The 18,657-nt window shown below is 37.9% G+C and overlaps 1 protein-coding gene across 1 annotated transcript in view; it reads left to right on the top strand.

The window, feature by feature from the left end:
* The window catches only part of ADAMTSL1 (ADAMTS like 1), a 401,766-nt gene that overhangs the window by 369,001 nt on the left and 14,108 nt on the right, over positions 1 to 18,657 (top strand). Inside the window, exons 22-24 of the mRNA XM_066568995.1 lie at positions 2,507 to 2,635; positions 6,698 to 6,877; positions 8,729 to 8,863. Coding sequence (XP_066425092.1) covers positions 2,507 to 2,635; positions 6,698 to 6,877; positions 8,729 to 8,863 — 444 coding nt within the window. The remainder of the gene's footprint in view (positions 1 to 2,506; positions 2,636 to 6,697; positions 6,878 to 8,728; positions 8,864 to 18,657) is intronic.

Below are 18,657 nucleotides of genomic sequence, written 5' to 3'. Positions count from 1 at the left end.
GGAAATGCTTGGAGGCTTCCAATGCATAGGCAGCAACCATCAGCTGCCATTGTATCCATGTGTGACTAGAGGAAGGAATAGCTGTTGATAAGCTTTCATTAAAAAAAAAATTACACCAAACACAGAGAAAATTTCAGTTGAGAGAAGCATAAAGAAAATGTAATAAGGCAGCAATGGATAGCAGTGAAGCTTAGAAAATCAGTAAATCAACTAGAAAGAGACTTTGTCTTGTCCTTTAGCGGAGTGGGTGAATCTTCCAGGGCAAAAAGAAAAATCTGCATCAGAGCTACAAATTACCTGTAGGCAAAACTGAAGAGACTGATCCTTTTTACAGTACTACTATCAGAAATAACTTTGCTGAACTCCAGGCAGCAAGGTAGTAGTGCTGCTGTTAGGGTAGTGTCATATTTTAGAAGAAGCAGCTCACACTAAACCTACTATGCTGCACCAGCATGAAGCTGAGCATGAGATTAAAAAATCATCGGTCAAAACTGCTCTTCTGTCCACATTGTTTAGTGAGTGTAAAAGCCATAGTTTTTGTACATGTTGTGGCAATAATTTTGTATGACACTGTAAAAATAAAGTGTTAGGTCTACATGTCACACAGGAAGACTTTAGCTTTTTAATTATAATTAATTAGCAAAGCTATAATTTAAACATTTAGGTGAACTAACATTCATGCTTCCCAGACTCAAGCAAAACTCCTCTTAGGAACTGGCATACTTTTTCGTCTCACATCCAAGGCAAAAAGTTGAACAGCCTATAAAATGAGACCATAAACATCAAAATGAAATACTGATCAGTTTTTGGAACAAAGTAACAATCTTTTTCCATAATGGGTGTATTTTCTCAAAAAAAACATGGAAAGCTGAGATCATCTTAGAGGAATCAAGAGTGGGGATGAAAGCTTATTTCATTAAAGAATTTTCTGATTCATTTAACACATGCATGGGAAAAAAAGACAGTGGAATATGCTCCTTTTTGTTTTCACAATGGTTTCCTACTCATTTATGAGTTGAACAGCTAAAAGATTTTTAGTCTTGTGGTGGGGTTATGGAAAACAATCAGGAAAATAAAAGGCTGATGGATAGCTGAAAAATTTTTCTTTTCTTTAGACTTTACCAAAAGAATCAAAACTTTTGGAGGTATTCAAACAATAAAATATAGTCTTTTACTTAGCTATTCTTGAGTATTTAAATAATCAAACTAAAAAAATGTAAAGCACAAAAAAAATACCAAACTGATATGACAGGAGTTACAGATGAATGTTATTTTTTAAAAGCCCTTGATATACAGCTATGTGGAGAGATTTATATTTAAGACTGACTTAAATTTTCAGAACTCTCCATGAGCTCAATGAAATCAAATTATTTTTCTCAGATCCATCTTTTCTTCATTGATAAGTGCCAAATTAACATACAAATAAAGCTAGTGAAAGACATTAGCCTGAAACTGCAGCTTTTGGAGTCAAATGAGGATATCTGGTTTTGTATCTGACCACTTATTTCAAACGGGGGGAAAAAGGTGTTTATGGATTTTTGGAAAATTTTGTGTTTGAAAATGCAACACTGAGTCAAAACCACCCAAGTCTCATGTGATTTAAAGCAGTTCTGTTATCTTCTGCTATTCTGGCAATATCCTGACTGCAGAGCACTTTCTCTGAGACAGGGGAGCACCTTAATTCAGCTCTTGTCAGCTCTGCTGCATTAGTGCTCTCAAAGCTAAGCTTGGGTACCCCTGACCTGTTTTGTGAGCGTCCCTTTACAGTAGCCCTACAAAAGGATTTGCGGAAGGTTTCTTGAGCCACTGATGGTGGATAACTTCATAAGTAATCCCTCAAGGACGCAACAGCAGCGAAACACCTTGACTTGCTGTCACCAATGTTGAAAGTACACTTTATTGTGGGCAAAGCAGTAGCTGTATTAGAGATAAGCCCCTTCCCATCAGATAACCTGTTTTCTGAAATATGTAGTAACAGTGTATAACATTAATTCAGTTTATATCCCTCATCTTCTTCTGCTGGCCATTATGAGCAATGGTCTTCCCCACCCTGTTGTTTCCCCTGTTGTTTAAGGAAACCATGATCAATGTGTAGAAACAGCTTGCATGTTAGTCTAAACTTTCTCTGCTGTGCTTGTAGCCATCATTCAGGCCCCTGGGATTGGTCTTTACCAAAGGGGGGTGGTGCACTGCAGCACCAGGCAAGCATCTCACTGCAGCTCCAGTTATGCTGGTGTTAATTGATTCAGCTGGTTCTCCTGCAGGTCCATATGGCTTCAGTGCTATTCTGCCTCTGCTTCAAGCATGCCTTTTCTTTTTTCAAAACAGCTTTACTCATGGACTTTGGTGACACTGAAATATTGTAAAAAGCAGGTGGTCTTACACTTCATTTTCCCTTATCCACCTGCTTGTCGTGTCTACTTTCACAAAGAGTGTTCCAGCCTATCTATCCCATTGTGGCGCTGATATGCTTGTTATGATAAACTGTGGTGCTTCTTTTATGCAGGAAAGCCACTGATAAAGGCATCAAGAGCTACCGTGATCAACACTGAATCACCTGCTGTCACTGTTGATATTGGAAGCATGCTGAAAACAATCCAGAAAGCAAATGTTAGCATTAACTGCCAGGTTGCAGGTAAAAAATTATTCTCTCCTGTGCAGGTGTCTTTGGCGATAAATTTCTGTGGGATTCTTTGCTAAATTGCTATCTCCAGTTGCAGCTGAGTGAAATTGCAAGGTTTTCCTAGCTCTTGGACAAACTTCATTGCTTCCATTAATTCTTGTCACAGAACTTGTCTTCCTTTTATCCATGTCAAACAAGGCAAGTGTAGTGGCTTAAGAAGATTAGGCTCAAAAAAAAAAAAACCCTGAGTCAATGCAACAGGCGTCATTTTAAGAGATACACGGTGTGGTGTGGCTGCAACAAAACTGATACACATGGCTACTGGTTGGGAATGTTCGGTGACAGTATACAAGCATGGACTGACTAATTTTGTCACTGATGGGGATTTTAAAAGTCACTCCAGCTAGTTTCTTATTTTTCTGCCAAACTTATTTTACATTAAAGGCATATTAGCACCTTTTTTTTTCTGTTTTTTTTTTCTTTTTTGTTTTTTCATCTTGGAGTTGCAGGTGTTTAGAGGAATTCTGCTGAAACAGGATTTTCCCTAAAACTGTTTTCCAGTCAGAGACTGAGTATCCCTCAGTCTTACAGTGAAAGTTTGCCTCTTTCCAGTGGTAACCAAAATAGGTTGACCTTATCTGTGTGTGGCAGTCCTATGGCTGTTGGGAATGACATTGAGATCAGGAGGAGGAGCTGGAAAATCTCCAAAGACCTGGGGCCATACCATGGTTTCATTACACTTTTATGCATAGTATGACACACTCTTGCAATCAGACTGGTGTTCAGTGACTTTTAAGGAAAAAGATGAAAATGATACCTGGTTTTTTTTCCCAGGCCTCACCATGCTGACCTGCATGGACATTGTGTGAAAGAGACTAAACATTACATTAACACCAATTATTTTGTATTTCTCTCTCTAGGTTCTCTTAGCTGCCCAGGCACATAACACACAGATTCAGACAGTTATTGGTGATCTAAGTGTAGCCATTTCTCTTCACCAAAAGCACCATGTAAACAACAGAATGTGACTAAATAAAGTTTCTGCAGTACTTATAATATCAGAAAACTACAGGAGGGAAGCACAAAATGGTCAGGGGAACAAATTCGAAGTCTTCTCTGAGAGGAAAATAATCTCTAGCAATTTTGTGAAACTCACCCACTATGACAACATCCAAAATGGAAAATTTTAGCTGTGTCTTCTTGTCTAATAGAAGGCTTTTTGCTATCTAGTATCTGTATATTGGAGTCTTCTGTGACACAGAAAAAATTTTCTTAAATCCTAATTTTCTCCATGGGTGAAAAAAAAATCTGCTACTGCCTCTACAGAAAATGTTAACTATGGTGACACCAGAGGTTAATGCCCTTGAAATTACCATAAAATCACAAACCCCAAGCTGGGATGTTACAAAGGGAATAAGAGAGTGAGTAATGAGGACAGATATGTTTTATGGGCACTAGAATCCTAATTTCATAAAAATAGTGTTAATAATTCAACAGCAATTACAAAAAAAACTACCTTGAGGAATGATCTAAGAACAGGAATTTCTATCAACTGTCTCACCTACACCTGGAAAATGAACCAGCTCATAAAATCTGTAACATAGTATGAGAATAAATGTAATTTTCCTCCTAATGTAAGCACAAACTTTTTGTTTCAGCTTTATGGTTATTCAACTTTTATATAGTTTTGATCACCCTTAGAACAATCAATTCTAAGGATAAGAGTAACATGCACTACTTCTACAGTCAGCAAATGTGTTGTATAGTAGTGACTTCTTTCGGGTAGATAAACTTCACATCTGTATTGTTTGCCAAAGCTCCCCAGAAAACATTAACAATGAAATGGCTACTAAATCATAGTGTGCTGTACAGCCTCTGGTAGAGGACCATGTGTATATTGGATCTGGATAGCTCAGCTCATGTAAAGACACATTTTTACTGAGAGTCAGCAAGACAGCAGAATAGGTACTTACAGGAGAAATATTAAGGATCAGTTATGGTATTCTCTAAAGCTGCATTTTCTGTCAAGGGCCAGAAATATACACTTGCTGCTGACACATGTTGATAAACCTGGAAAAGTTTCTAAAAATAAGAGATAATGGAAGAGTACACAATCAAAGCCTAGGGAGTAATCTTATATTGCTTTTCCACTTCTTAAGACAGGCATAAACACTGTCGAAGTCTGTCTTCTGAATTGAAATCTATAGATATTAACTAAAAGACAAGGGCAAATAGAGTCATTCGGGATGCATTAGAGTTTAATTGGCATGTGGTGTGATTTATGTCAAGATGAAGCTCTATTTTAGTTTAACCACAAAGACAGTGTCATGGTTTTGATCAAGATTGAAAGCCAACATTATTTCACTTGACATAAAATAATTTCTTTGTCTATAGAGGTGAAGGAATATATTTTTTAACTATTGTTAGGTGATTATTGTCAATTCCAGACTTCTCCAAAACTAATCCTAGGGGAACTCCCACCCAAAAGTCACTCAGGAGTCTTCCAGATGCCTGTGACTGCCAGCTGGAGGATTTGCTCCAAGCCTCAGAAAGCCAGTAGCATTTTTGGTGTGGGTAACTTTACTGCTGTGCACCATTTCACTTAAAAATAGGATGTCAGAGCAACATCAGCATCACTAGGGAGCTTTCTGTTGATTTCAGTGCTTAAATTGTGCAGATATTCATTTGCATACCAGAAACTTCAAGCAATATGGCCCAGACTGTTACTTAAAATACAGTTTGACATGTAAGAAAGAACCAGTTTTTAAAATCTAGTTTGTAGGGAATTCTGCAATGCTAAAATGTCATGTGCAATTAGTGACTGTCCAGTCAGAACAGGTTTGGAAGGGTGGCTTAAAATATGTTACCTTCCTGTCCTTTACCTCCTTGTATCTTTGTTACTCTAATTTGCAGTTCTCTCAGTTCTCCTAAACAGTCCTTTTCTCTGTATTTCACCTACATGCTGAAGGTTTTATTTTCTAGTTCTTGCCTTGATTTATGGCCCGTGTTTATTCATCAGCTATACCAGATTGTGAAATATAATTCACCATTTCAAGAATGTTGCGGCATTGGAAACTAGTCACCACTGTTAGGAACTTGTATTGCAATGATTCCTTTCTCCCTGAGCCACTGGTTTAGCAAAATTATCTTAATTAGCTTACAAAATTCTGCTTACTAGTATTGCAGGTAGGCTTTTTGTGCTGGATACATACACGTGGATGGAGGGGAAAGCTGAAGAAGAGTAGACTCGGGTAATTACTCACTACCTAAAGTCTTGCCTGCCCAGGAAAGTGAGTTCTGTTTCCAGCTGGCACCTCTCAGACTCTGAGTCTCTGTGATACTTCTGCAAGGGAAGCCCTCAGCCCTCTGTCCTCTGGCATCCGCCATCACCCAGCAGAGGCCCTTGAGAGGCTCTTGCTACCCCTTGCAGCAGTGATGCGACACAATGTGTTTGCTCATCCCTGTGCTGGCTGCCTCCTGCTCCCATCTCGAGGCTATGTGTGTCACTGGAGGTGGGAGCTCAAAAGAAAATAAAACTGCTGCTCATTGACATACACTGCTCATCTTCCCCAAAGCAAACTGCAGGAACAGCTGTACCTGCAAATCTCCTGTAGTGCGGAAACACTGAAGGCAGGGGAAGGACATGCTTGTAGAATGCAATTAGAAAAACGTTTTTGTAGCATTGGTGTAGGCACTTTTGTAGGCAGAGTCTTCTAAATCTAAGAATCTTTCTTAGATTTAACAGCAATACCTCAACATTAAGGGGATCTCACTTTTAACCCCTGTTTCTTCTGCTGCTAGTGAAATGCAGAGGAATCTGCCTTTATAGACTAGGACTATCTGAGTAGCTGCCTGTGAGAAGAAAATTAGTTGTGTCTGTCTCTGTATTTATTTAGTTGTTTTATTTGAGTCACTGCTCTAAATGACTGTGGCCGTATGAAATCTTCCTTGACCCTTCCTCTTTTTCTTTAGCCTTCACTCAGTACTTCTCATCTCTACTTGAACTACTAGCCTTACAAGTATTTTTGCCTTGTAATACTGGTATTAGTTACACTTTGCCAATGTTTTTTCCAGGTGTTCCCGAAGCAAAAGTTACTTGGTTTAAGAACAAGGTCAAGCTATCCTCTACTCACCATGTGCATAATGGGTTGCTGTTCATAGCAAATGTTTCTCTGTCAGATCAAGGGTTATACTCCTGCAAGGCGTCCAATCTCCACGGGGAAGTAACTGAAAGCTCCCAGCTGTTGGTTCTTGGTAAGTCTGGGGTATTTTGGTATTTTGGACTGGCAACAGCAGTAATGTGGCTACTGGCACATCCAGATGACAGAACTAATTGGTTGTTGTGGAAGGAGGAAATGGCATGCAGGGAGCCCTGCTCTAAAGAAAGCATCAGTCTCCTTTTGTACTCTGGGCAGCATCAGCTTAAGCAAGGTGGTGGTAAAAGGAAAGTGGATAAGGAGAAAACATCTAAGGACAGAGATTGCACCTCCCAGTCCCAAGATACTCTCTCAGAATTGCTAAGTAAGAAAAGCATTTATTAACCATGTCTTAAAGTGACTATCTTAAAATGAGAGCGATGGCATTTTTCCCTGTGAAGTGTTCTGTCTCTGCTGAGCAGTCTTCCCATTCAAGGCTGTGTGATACTGACACACTTCACAAAGGTCCATAAAATCAGTGTGCTTCTAAAAAGTACATCTCAAGTTCTGTGAATGGTGAATTTTATTTTCCCCATGTTTTTAAACACCAGACAGAAAGCCCATCTGGCTGATTTGAAAGAGAGTGGCAGCTGTGAGACGTGAGTGGAAGTGGTACCTGGTAGAAACTGGAATTGTGTGAAAGGCAATTGTGGGAAAGGGCGTTTCCTTTCCTAGTAACTCATCTTCTATAATTTCTGCCTGCCTGGCAGCTGACACATCCAGACAGACTTTTTAAGTACTTTAGTAGTGCATTTGGTGGTGAAGTCTCAAATTTTGAAACCATTCCTCACAACTGGGGCAATACCATTAGAGCATCCACTACAGCTCTCAGCTTTCATAACTAGTGAGATAACTCAGCTTTCATAACTACATTCCAGAGGATATATAACAGTGAGATTTTCACAGACAGTACTAAAATGAAGGTTCAAACTTTTCTCCTACTGATCCAGACTGACTCTAGAATCTCAGTCTAAAAAAATAATCTGAAAAAAAAAAATCAGCTGAGTTTCAGCCTATAAATAAATACTCCCAGATGATCTCTAAATCCTTTTCTGATCATTGTAGATGGCTTAGCTTTTAAAGATGGTAAATTACTGTGAGTTATGCAAGCTGCTTATGTTTGTAAGCAAATTACATTTTTAGCTCCTTGATGGAACAGAACAGTTCAGGTATCCTTGACCTGTACTCCTGGTGCTGAGTGATATGCATAATGGGCGCCGTAATCTAATTGAAAGGGGATGAAGCCACTGTTCATTTTGATCAAATATCACATCATTTTCTTGACAAGCAGAATTGAGAATGCTAGGCATTACCTCAATTTTTAAAATAGCATTGTGATTAGTAAACAACTAAATCCTGCAGTTCTCAACATAGACTGATCCTCTTGAACTCTGAACTCTTAGTCCTTTGGAGTTCTGCCTAAGTATACCACAGGATCTGGCAGCATTATAACTATATTTAATTAGGGCTTGATCCAAGTTGTAGCAGACACTAGAAGTTTTTCATTAATTGTCATGAACATTTCCTTTGGCCTCTACGCTGTATACATTTGCTTTTTCTTCCAAGCTGCTGTATCTGCAGATACCATATAACTCTGTCACATATGAATAGGGACAACCAGAATGCTGTGGTAACCTTCGAAGATGATTTCTTTCAGTTTGTGGTCACATTGATACAGATGTTATTTTAATAATTTCTCCAGCACCTTACCTCACATGAGGCAAAGTTTCAGTAGTTATCCAAAGTTGCTTAATCTGCCCCTCTGAAATGGCAATGTTGCAGCACAATGAAAATTGCAGCAATATCTGGGGAGGGGGAGGTGGGAGGGGGAGTGGGAGAAGAGGAGCAGGATCTATATCCCAAGATGTTTTCTGCTATAGTGTTGCTCATTCTCCCAATCTGTTACCAGAGCCTCCACGACCTCTTCCTTACCTAGAAGACTTGACAGCAGTGCTTAGCAGTGCTGGGCCCAGCACCCATTCAGTGCTGACTTCTCCTTCAGGAACAAAACTGACTGTCAGTCCAGGGAGCTCTGCTCTCATAGGTAAGTCAAGTGCTTTAAGATTTTTAGATTTTAAAGTCTTTAGAATTTATATTACAGTTACGCATCTGGTTAACCTTTACATTAATGATTTGGTTATCCAGACATGGGCACTGAGACAAAAGACATCAAACCAATGGTTTGTTGTGAGTCATAATCACTGCCAAATACTTTTTAGACCTCAGAAATTTATTTTTAGAAAGAAGGTCCTTTAATTAGCCCAAATCTGCATGCAGAATAAGGGGTCCATGGTGCCACCCTTTATATATATACAGCGCCCTGTAAGAAGCAGTTCCTGCCCTGGGGGGCTGGAATTACTCAACACAAAGACATGGCAGACCAGAGTGCTACTTGATCTAAAAGAAGAGACATTTGTGGTTCTGTTTTAATTTTTCTTCTACATTTGAGTAGTTGTCTTTCCATATGCCTGCTACTCATGTTGTATATCCTTTTTCAGACCCTTTCCCACAGTTTTGTCTATCTCTCTCTATGTTTTGATCTTGCAAGCTCTCTGTTTTAATCTGTGCATTTTATTTCTCTTTTTTATTTCACACAATCAGTGGTTTGCATGAAGCCATATAAGGAATCATTCATCCCAAATGAATGCTTTTCTTCTTTTTATCCTTTTCTGCCTTCCATATAGCTTTACCCTCTTTACACAGCAAGTTTTCTTGTAAACTCTAAACTCCTGTAAACTCCTTTCAGATCTGTGGATGTGATTTGTTTGCAAAGAGATTATCATTCTTTTCTAAATTTCAGGGTTTATTTATTTTATGATTTCATTTCACAGGCTGCTTTGAAACTCTATTAATTGTCAGGCTCAGATTGGCAAACAGCTTCCCTAATGAACACATTACTGCGTACCATGAAAACGTGTCAAGCCCTACAGCTTCAGAACTACCTTTTCTCCTTTTGGGGGAAGGGATCTGAAACCTATAGCAGGGGTTCTGCAGATGTGATGTCCTGAGTGTTAATAGATCTCTGTACTTTCCAAAGCATTCTTTCCTCACATTTAATAGCAATTTTGAGATTTTATTTTCACAGTGGAGACATTCTATTTATGTGATTAGTTTTGTGTGGTTTACTTTTCCAAGTATCTGCATACATCTGCATACATTTGCAATGGCTTTTAGCCTGCAACTCTGGATTACATTTCTGCTTGCACAAAAACTGCATTGAAATAGTCCTCAGTGGGGAAGATATCATAGGTATTTACTAGCATTGAGTAAATCATTTTGAGTATGGTTTTATTGTGCTCACTGATTTAAGACTGGGTCATACTCCTGTTTCATCCATTCCCTCTCAGATTTCCAAAAAGAGGACTTTAGGAGTTTCAGGCAGTTTTTATTGTTTAAAAGAAGTAATTGAATGACAAACAGTTTTCTGCCCTGCCTGTATACAACCACGTCCAGATCAATTTCATTTGGTCATGTTGCTCTGTACCCTGCTGTTTCACTTCATGGGCAAGGAAATTCCATGGATTGTAATTGCAAAATAGCAATCCAGCAAACCAATTCTTGAGGCAGTTCCCTCAACTTCACTGGAGTTTTACTGGTTTGAATTTGAGCCTTGTTATTATTCAAACCTAGCAAAATCTTCTGAGATATTTTTTCTAACAAAACATCAGCATGGAATGGGCTATCCAGTCAATTAGAAAATTGTCCATTGATTCTTTCCATTCTACTACCCACCCAATCAACTTTAACCCTGCTAAGCCTTTCATTATTTATTATGTTGAGGTGTTGGCTCTACATTCTCTGAATGTCCTGTATAAGAACTTTGGGTATATAAATTGCTATGTGTGAGATCCCTTGTTTGTGCTACTGTTAGGCACCAGTATCTCTTGGGACTCAAAAGGTATTCAATTTGACATGTATTTGGAAATCTAGGCATATGAAGAATTGTTGAGTAGTGAAGGAAAACAGGATAAAACAGGATATGTGCAAAGGAAGAAAGTGAAATGTGAAGAAAAGGAGTGATAAGTAAGCTCTGGGTGAACATTTTATTTTACTGGAGTTAAAGACAACAGAGGTGAAAAATTATGTTAGAAACCTGGATGAAGTCATGCATGGGTTTGCCAGAGTTTAAGAAAAATGGGAGCAAAAATTCATTAATCACTGGTTTCATGCCTTGGGGGTTAAAAAATGCAAACAGCAAATATTAATACAGTAATGGAAATCTAAAGCTGCAGATGAGAACTTGCTTGGAAATTAACATCTGCATCAAATATTTAAAAATTGATAAACTGAGCTGCAAGGCAATAAATAGAACTTCCAGGTTATTATACATGCTACACATTATCTTTTACAAAGTGGATTTGTGCAATGCTTCCACCATCATTTCAGCCATGTAAAATTATTAACTTGCTGTCTGGGATCATCTCCTAGGGGTTTCTTCTACTTAAATTTCAAGGGGGTTGCTGAAGATAAAGATCAGTGTCGTAACACACAGATATCTGGTTTGGAGGTTTTTCTTCAAGAGTCATCAAGAAGTCATTTATGTCCCTTCACAATAAAAGCAGAGGAAACTATCTGTTTAAAGACCCATGCCTTGCCCAACAGAGTCAGCAACATTTTTATCTTATATACTTCTTTTGCTTCTAAAGTTTTGATATTCTAGGCCCAACTCATCATCCAGTTGAAGAGCATGATGTGGGTGGTGGCTTGCACAGAGAGATGCTTACCCTACTCCTTCATGAATGTTGAAAATGTGCAGAGTACTGCAGTCCCCCCCAGACCTCTCATTCATTGTCAGGTTGTGTAGTAGTCACTTGTCTTTATCTGCAGATCACACAGCTGAAAGACAGGACTATCTCCAAAGCAGAGCTAGAACACCCATGAGCTTGGAAATATTTCTGGGTTTTATAGTATTGCAAATTTACAATCAATGATGAGCCATAGACTGTCATGCACATTCTGATGTTCTTGGTTCATGGCAGACACACAAAAAGACTTTACATATACATAAGATAAAACTCAGTTGATTTCTGAAGGGACACAAATTTACATTTCTCTGGAAACTTTTCACATTAGGTCTTAAACTTATTAATGTTTCTGTCTTTGAGACTTTTTAAATTTTGATTACATTTTTCCTGAATGTTGGTAATGAAAATGTTATCAGGAACACCACTCTTTTCACCTCTGAAAAAGTATTTTGTTTCTCACCTGGTAAAAATTTTTGGGTTTTAAAAATATTCATGACCATTTGACCTCTGTCAATTCTGAAACTTTATGGTGCTATCTTTTGGAATTATAGGAACATACTAAGCTCATGTATTTTCAGTAGTTTATCAATGCTACAATTTTTTTACCAAGTCCTTAGACACATTTCCATGAATCTTAGCTCTGTAAATGTTAAAAGTGGCAGAAACCAAGCTTGTAGGATCCAGTGTTCCTGACCTCTAAAACTCCTGCAGAAAAGTCTTTGGGCCTGTCAAGAATATGTGCTTTCATTTGGGTTCAAGCTTGTTATTTCCTGTATTTGAATATAATTCAATGGAAAACTGAGGATCTTACAAATCCTCATGGAGATTCACAACAACTTCTCATATATATTGTGTTATTATTGGAGACCAATAATCAGCAGACTTGGCAAAAGACACAAAATATGATTTTAAAATATGTCCTTGTTTAGCACTGAAAAATACTGAACGTGTTGTAATTGTTTGTACAGTGAAAGATGAAGCTTTAATGACCCTGACATCTATACATTAGTTACATTTAAGTGAGAGTTTTGCAGGAACATTGGAAAAAGTTTCAGAAATTAATACTTCTAGGAATATGAACATGTAGTACTCCCTGTAAAATTTCAGGCTGAAGTAAAGAAGGCAGAAGAAAAATGGTATTGTTGGGAATCTGATAATATGAATAAATGGGGAAAAGCCTAGGCAATTATTTGAACTCTGGTTCCCATCCCTCCTTACTTGTAAGGGATACTGAAAATTAATCTGAAGTTAGATCACAAAGTATATTTTTCTATGACCAGAAAAGTACAATCAGTTGTAAAAAAAAAAAGGGGGAATACTGCTGCACTGTATTTATAGTGTTCTCCTTGATTACTTCCATATTTACTCACTTCACAAATTAGAACGTGATTTTACTGTCAGCACTGCAAACATAGTCCTAAAAAGCAGGTTTCATTCTGGTTTTATATATTATCCCAAATGACCACAGAATTAGAGCAGTTTTGCTGTCAATTTCACTACTGCTTCAGAAGATGACCAGCTGCACAACAAAGTCTTGTTCTGCAAATATCAATATTTGAAATGCAGCTCTTTCTAAGACAAAGCGATAAAAACTTTTTCACTCAAAAGGTACAAAGGATTTCTCTGTACCAAATTTAATGTATTTCATTCTCATTTTTACTTTACTGGCAGTGGCATATCCCACTCATTTTCCAGTAGAATTGCTTAGGTTCCCAGAAGACCAGCCAGAAAGCAGAATCAAAAAAGAGTCACCTTCTTTGGAATGGTCAGCGTTCTGAGTTTGAATAAATTACATATTTAAGAGGTCCAACTCCCTTGGTGCCAAAGCCCAGAGTTCAGGGTGGGGGTCAGTTTTTTTTATTATCTCAGACTAGTACTGACTAGCTTCTGACTAGTACTTGCCAGTAGGTTTAAGGGTTATGTAGACATGATAGCAGACAGAAAAATTAACCTAGACGTTTCTGCATGTTCTTGATGCATTATAGTGAGCCAAATGTACAGCTGACTAATTTAGGAGAAGAACCAGATCAGATAGATAGACTAATGTCAGGATCAAACTCTTTCAAGCAGAGCCAGAGAAGTCAATGCTGCAATTGCTTGCTAAGTATTGTGCCACAACATCTGGCTCCATAGGACTGACACTTGTTCAAAAATCAGTGTGAAAAGCAATAAATTATCCCAATAAACACAACTGATCTCATCAGTACAAATTTCTTCAGTTTGCTGATATACTCAAGAGCAAGGGTATGTTTTCTTGTAATTTCACTCTGCTCTTCCCATCTTTACCATGAGCCTGTTTTTAATTTTCCTATATTTCGGAATTATTGCTGAATTAAAATTTGAAGAAGAAATGCAAAATAATTTGCAATCTGCACAAAGCTGGCAAAAATAAAATTTGTGAGTAATTGCAGCTAAGGTGGCATCTGTGCTCCCCTTAAGGAAAAAGACAGCTGCAGAAGCTGTGCATTAGGATTCAGATAAAATCATGAATATCTGAGAAGGTATTTTGCACTATGTAATTTTTTCCCTCCTCATTCTCTGTAATAAATTGGCCATCATGTTTGAAAATAAGTTGTAGAATATTTTTTAGCAAATTTATTTGATAAACATTATGTCTAGTGTGATGAGGATTAAGTACCAGGTACATTCATGGGATAGCCTTATTTGTGTCATCTGGTTCTTTCAATTTTTGTCTCGGTGAAAAGTCTGTATGTGTGAGAATTCCCAGGTAGGTAGATGACCTTTCTGTATAGACTAGAATTAAAATTAAGATCAAGAAAATGTGCCATTATCTTTGCATTTAATTGCCTGATAATATACTATCACATTGATTACATCCTAAATATTGTATAAAGTTCACAGAGTGTTGCAGGATCTTCCTTCTACATCAGAGTACAGCAGACTATGTCAGACTACACTGTAGGATTGCATTGAAATGTGTGGCTTTTCTTTTGCATATACACACCATGTACATTTTGGGTTAAAAATTACATGATGATACCTCTGAATGGTTGAAAATTTTGACTACATTAGAACAGTGTTTGTTTTTCAGGCAATCAGACACTAGTCCAGCCACTGCCAAGCTCTGAACACAGGATCCAAAGAGTGATGTCCTCTAGGCAATCTGCTGCTTTGAGTTTTTTCCTGCCTGCTGTTTTGTGCCATGAATGATCTAATCTGACAACAACTGATCTATAGTAGAGGTCAAAAATGCTTCCATATAAAATAATATCACTTTGCTGAATTTTGAGCTTGTTGTAAGAGTTACAGCCCTTGAACTTTTGTCTCTAAGCTTTATCTGAATCACTGACCTAGATTTTTTTCTAAAAAAAGTAATGCAGTGTTCCACTGAGAAAAATCCTTGTGGCTACATAGAAGTATCAGACTTGCTGAGGGTGTCCTGATATGGAGACCTCCCCTTCTGCCAGCTTTCTTCACATAAATGATCTTTTAGACTCTTGCAAAATTTGAGAATTATTCTAGAGTAAGTATTAAGGGGGTTTGAAATGCTATGGGATTTCTCACATGATGACTAGAGGACTTCTCGATTACAAGTTTTGAAGCAACCTGTCCCTCCATGATAGTTCTCACATCTCTCAGAAGGGCAGAAGTTACAGCCTCTCTGGAGCAAGCATCACTTTCTTTCCCAAACCATCTGCCCTCTACCTCGTCTGCTCTGCATTTTTTATTTTCCAAGTGCCACCTGAGATGCTGTTTCAAAATGTAGCAAGTTTATATTGGGTTATGAAACAAAGAAAAACTTCTACAGCAGCACTGACATTTACCACTTGATAATTGCATTGTGTGCCAGCTCTTGCTCTATCTTTTGTTGAACTCCTTGTGCTGTACTGTTGTTCAGTGCTTGTTCCATGAGTCTCATCTGACTGCCATTTTTCTCCCATAAATGGACACTTAACCTGGAGCTGTGGCAGTGGTGGGGTAAAAGTTTACAGTTTAACTCCTTTTGTGTTTTTGTCATGAACTTAATAAGTTAATGGCAGAACTAAGAACTATCAAAGTTAGCTTAGGTGGTCATTTAAGTATGCTGTATCCATTATTGTAGGCTTTGATTTTTGATTTGCTGTTGCAGATTGTGTTCAGAACAGTCCTTAATACATGATTCTCGGTGTGTAGGATTTCTGTTGTCAGACTAAGTTTTAGGAAGCAGTACTACCAGAGCTTGAAAATTCCCTTGCTTTTTAATGGCCCCACCATGTGTCTGTGTATTTGGGAACACTTTTTACAGCCACTGTGGGGCTGGGAATGAGCCTGACTCAATTTTGGTTGAATACCAGGTATATTTGCAATGCAATGTAAGTGATACCTAATAACGACAACATGTGTGGCATGTGTTACCTTGGGTAACCAGTTGAGGTGTTTTGAGAACTGTTAAAACCCATGTCATATGTTTAGTATAGTATGTTTCAACTGCACCTTTGGAGCCATAAATAGTTATTTAAATACCTTCTTTTTTTTCTTTTTTTTTTTAAGTGCTACTGTTATCAACTCAATTGGCTTATTTCAAGAATTCCTAAATATTTCATTTTCCTTGTCTAGCATAAATTCATGTTATTTGCATTCCCTTAAAAAATTATAAGTAAAAGTTTTATTTATAAAAATATTAATTCTTTCTTAAGGGTTTTTTTTCAGATTCCATTGCTTTTTGTAAATTTTATTTCATTCAGTGTGTGAAGGCAATGAGAAACAATTTGCATAATAGCAAACAGTCAAGTGTCTGTCACTTTATAGTATATTGAAAGATCTTTCCCCATAAGTCAAACTACAAAGAGATGTCTCTTAGTTTTGCCTCTTCAGCAAAACAGGTATTACATACATATGACTTTCAGACATGGTCTTACCTCCCTTCAGTTGGTTTAAAAGTTGAATACATCCTATCAATTTTTCATCCTTTTGTTAGATACAGGATGGAATTGAATTTTAACTCCAATCCATTTAATGTGCATTTCTCATTTCAGTCAGCTAAGGAGAAAATAAGCCCTGACAGGAAACTGGGAAACTGTTTCCCACTACCAGTGATCACCTACATAGTGTGAACACAGTAGCACAGTGTCAGCCACAACACAGTAGTTCAGCACCACACTTGTAATCTATTCAGATTGGTATCTGGCTTCTCCACAGTTTGTTCAAAGCATTTTACTTCATCCTTAATCTGGTTTCTAATTTGAAAGCATACTTTATTTCCTTAAATGTAGAGTTTAGAGTGGAAATACTGTCGTGTTTCAAGTCCTGTAGCAGCATTACATTTATTGCTTTAATACCATTAGTAATCTGCATTAAATTATTCCTGGAAGATAAGAAGGAGATTTTGATGGAACATGTGATTTTATTGTGCTCTAGCTCTCACTTACTATGCTAAAAATATTATCCACAGCCTATGAATCCACATGGGAAATGTATAGGAGATGTCACTTGTGAAATGTGAGTGATAAGTATTAGTAAAGTTTTACTGTTAAGTAATAATTACGCACTGGTAGTGCATATCTAGGCAATAGCTTTGGGGAGTTTACCCCCATATTACTGATTACTGGCTGTTCCTTCAGTTAATATTTTATATATACATTTTGGAAGAAGAAATACTATGTAAGACTAGTAAAATAGTCAGTACTAAGACGGTAGTGTTTTTCCTAACAATATTTTTTTAAAAGAAAAACAGCATGAACCAGGACCATCTGCATGCTGAATTCAGGTTGATCTCATCTGTGTGTAGCATCAGGCTGACCTTTCTGCTTTCTGCATTTACCCTCTGCAGAGTCTTGCAAATGCAAACAATAAAACTGGGCTCACAGCATGCTTGCTTTAATTGTCGTGGCTGTATGCTGACCTGTGGAAATCACTACACTAGTCTTAAAGGACAAATAAACTACAAAAGAATTGGAATAATCTAGGCAAAAGCCATAGAGCCACTTTTTAAGTTTGTCCATTTCCTCTATATTCCTTTGTCTTTCATTGTTTTTACTTAGGCAGCCTTTAAACTATAAGGCTAAAACCTTTCATGTCACTCACTTACTTGAGAATTATTGTCTCGGAAACTGCAAAAGTTATTTTTCAGCACAGAAGTGGAAAAAAAATGAAACAGCAGGAATAAATAGAAAAATTTATCCCTTACAAAATTAGGGACAGGGAATGAGCAGCAGAGAATGCTGTGTCTTTGTTGTCAGGAAGGGAGTGCTGGGTAGAGATAACTGCCAAGGATAAAACTGTATTAGACCTTGCCAAAGAAATTAAAACAAATAGCGGACTCTTCACCCCTATAAATACAAGTGAAAAAAGGGAAGAGGTGAAATCACTGGGGGCAATCTGCACTCTGTCCTTCTGCCTTTTTATTCCCCCTTTTTCCTTATTTTTAAGCATTTATTTGCGTTTCCAGTACAACTTTGTCATTGTGACTGCAGAGTCTACTGTGCACATGTCAGTCTTTTGCCAGGGAGCCCTTGCTCTCTGAAATACCAGTTTCACAGAGTGAATGAGTCCCAGTGGGCAGCTGTATCCAGCCCACACCCTTCCCCACTGTGCATACGGGCAGGGTTTGACAGCAACAGGGAACCAGCAAAGACTCATGTAGCCACTGCTTCAGTGAGAGCCCCAGTGGCAGACAGTTTCTCCCCAGTGTCTGGATCTGCCCCTCAGCATGAAAATGGCTGGGGCATAGCACAGGTCACCACTGGCATCTTCCACCTTGTGTGAGACCTTCTGCTTTATAAGCAAGAGAACTTCAGTTTTGCTGGGCAAGAGAGTATCTTCTGTCATAGGAATAGTGTGGTTGGAGGTATGATTCCTAGCAAAAAGCACAAAAGTAAAGACTATAGTAACCCAGTCCCCTAGTGTTATTTTACAGGTAAAACCAAATTCAAAAGGGTCACAAGGGTTCCTAAATGAAGTAACGAGTTCCTTAAGTTGAGGATTTGGTCTTAATGATGTTTGAAAATCAAACCCTTCAACCTTCCTGAGCAGATTAATGGCAATGGTATTTTATTGTAGGAACTTTACTTGCCCAGTATATGTTAAAGTTCTCCTCAGGTAGACCAATAAGAATGGAAGGAAGAGCAGTAACAAAAATGTCATGTTGCAGAAT

This window comes from Molothrus aeneus, chromosome Z, assembly GCF_037042795.1.
Source record: "Molothrus aeneus isolate 106 chromosome Z, BPBGC_Maene_1.0, whole genome shotgun sequence".
In the NCBI taxonomy this organism is placed as follows: Eukaryota; Metazoa; Chordata; class Aves; order Passeriformes; family Icteridae; genus Molothrus; species Molothrus aeneus.
This window is presented reverse-complemented; position numbering and strand designations above follow the sequence as displayed.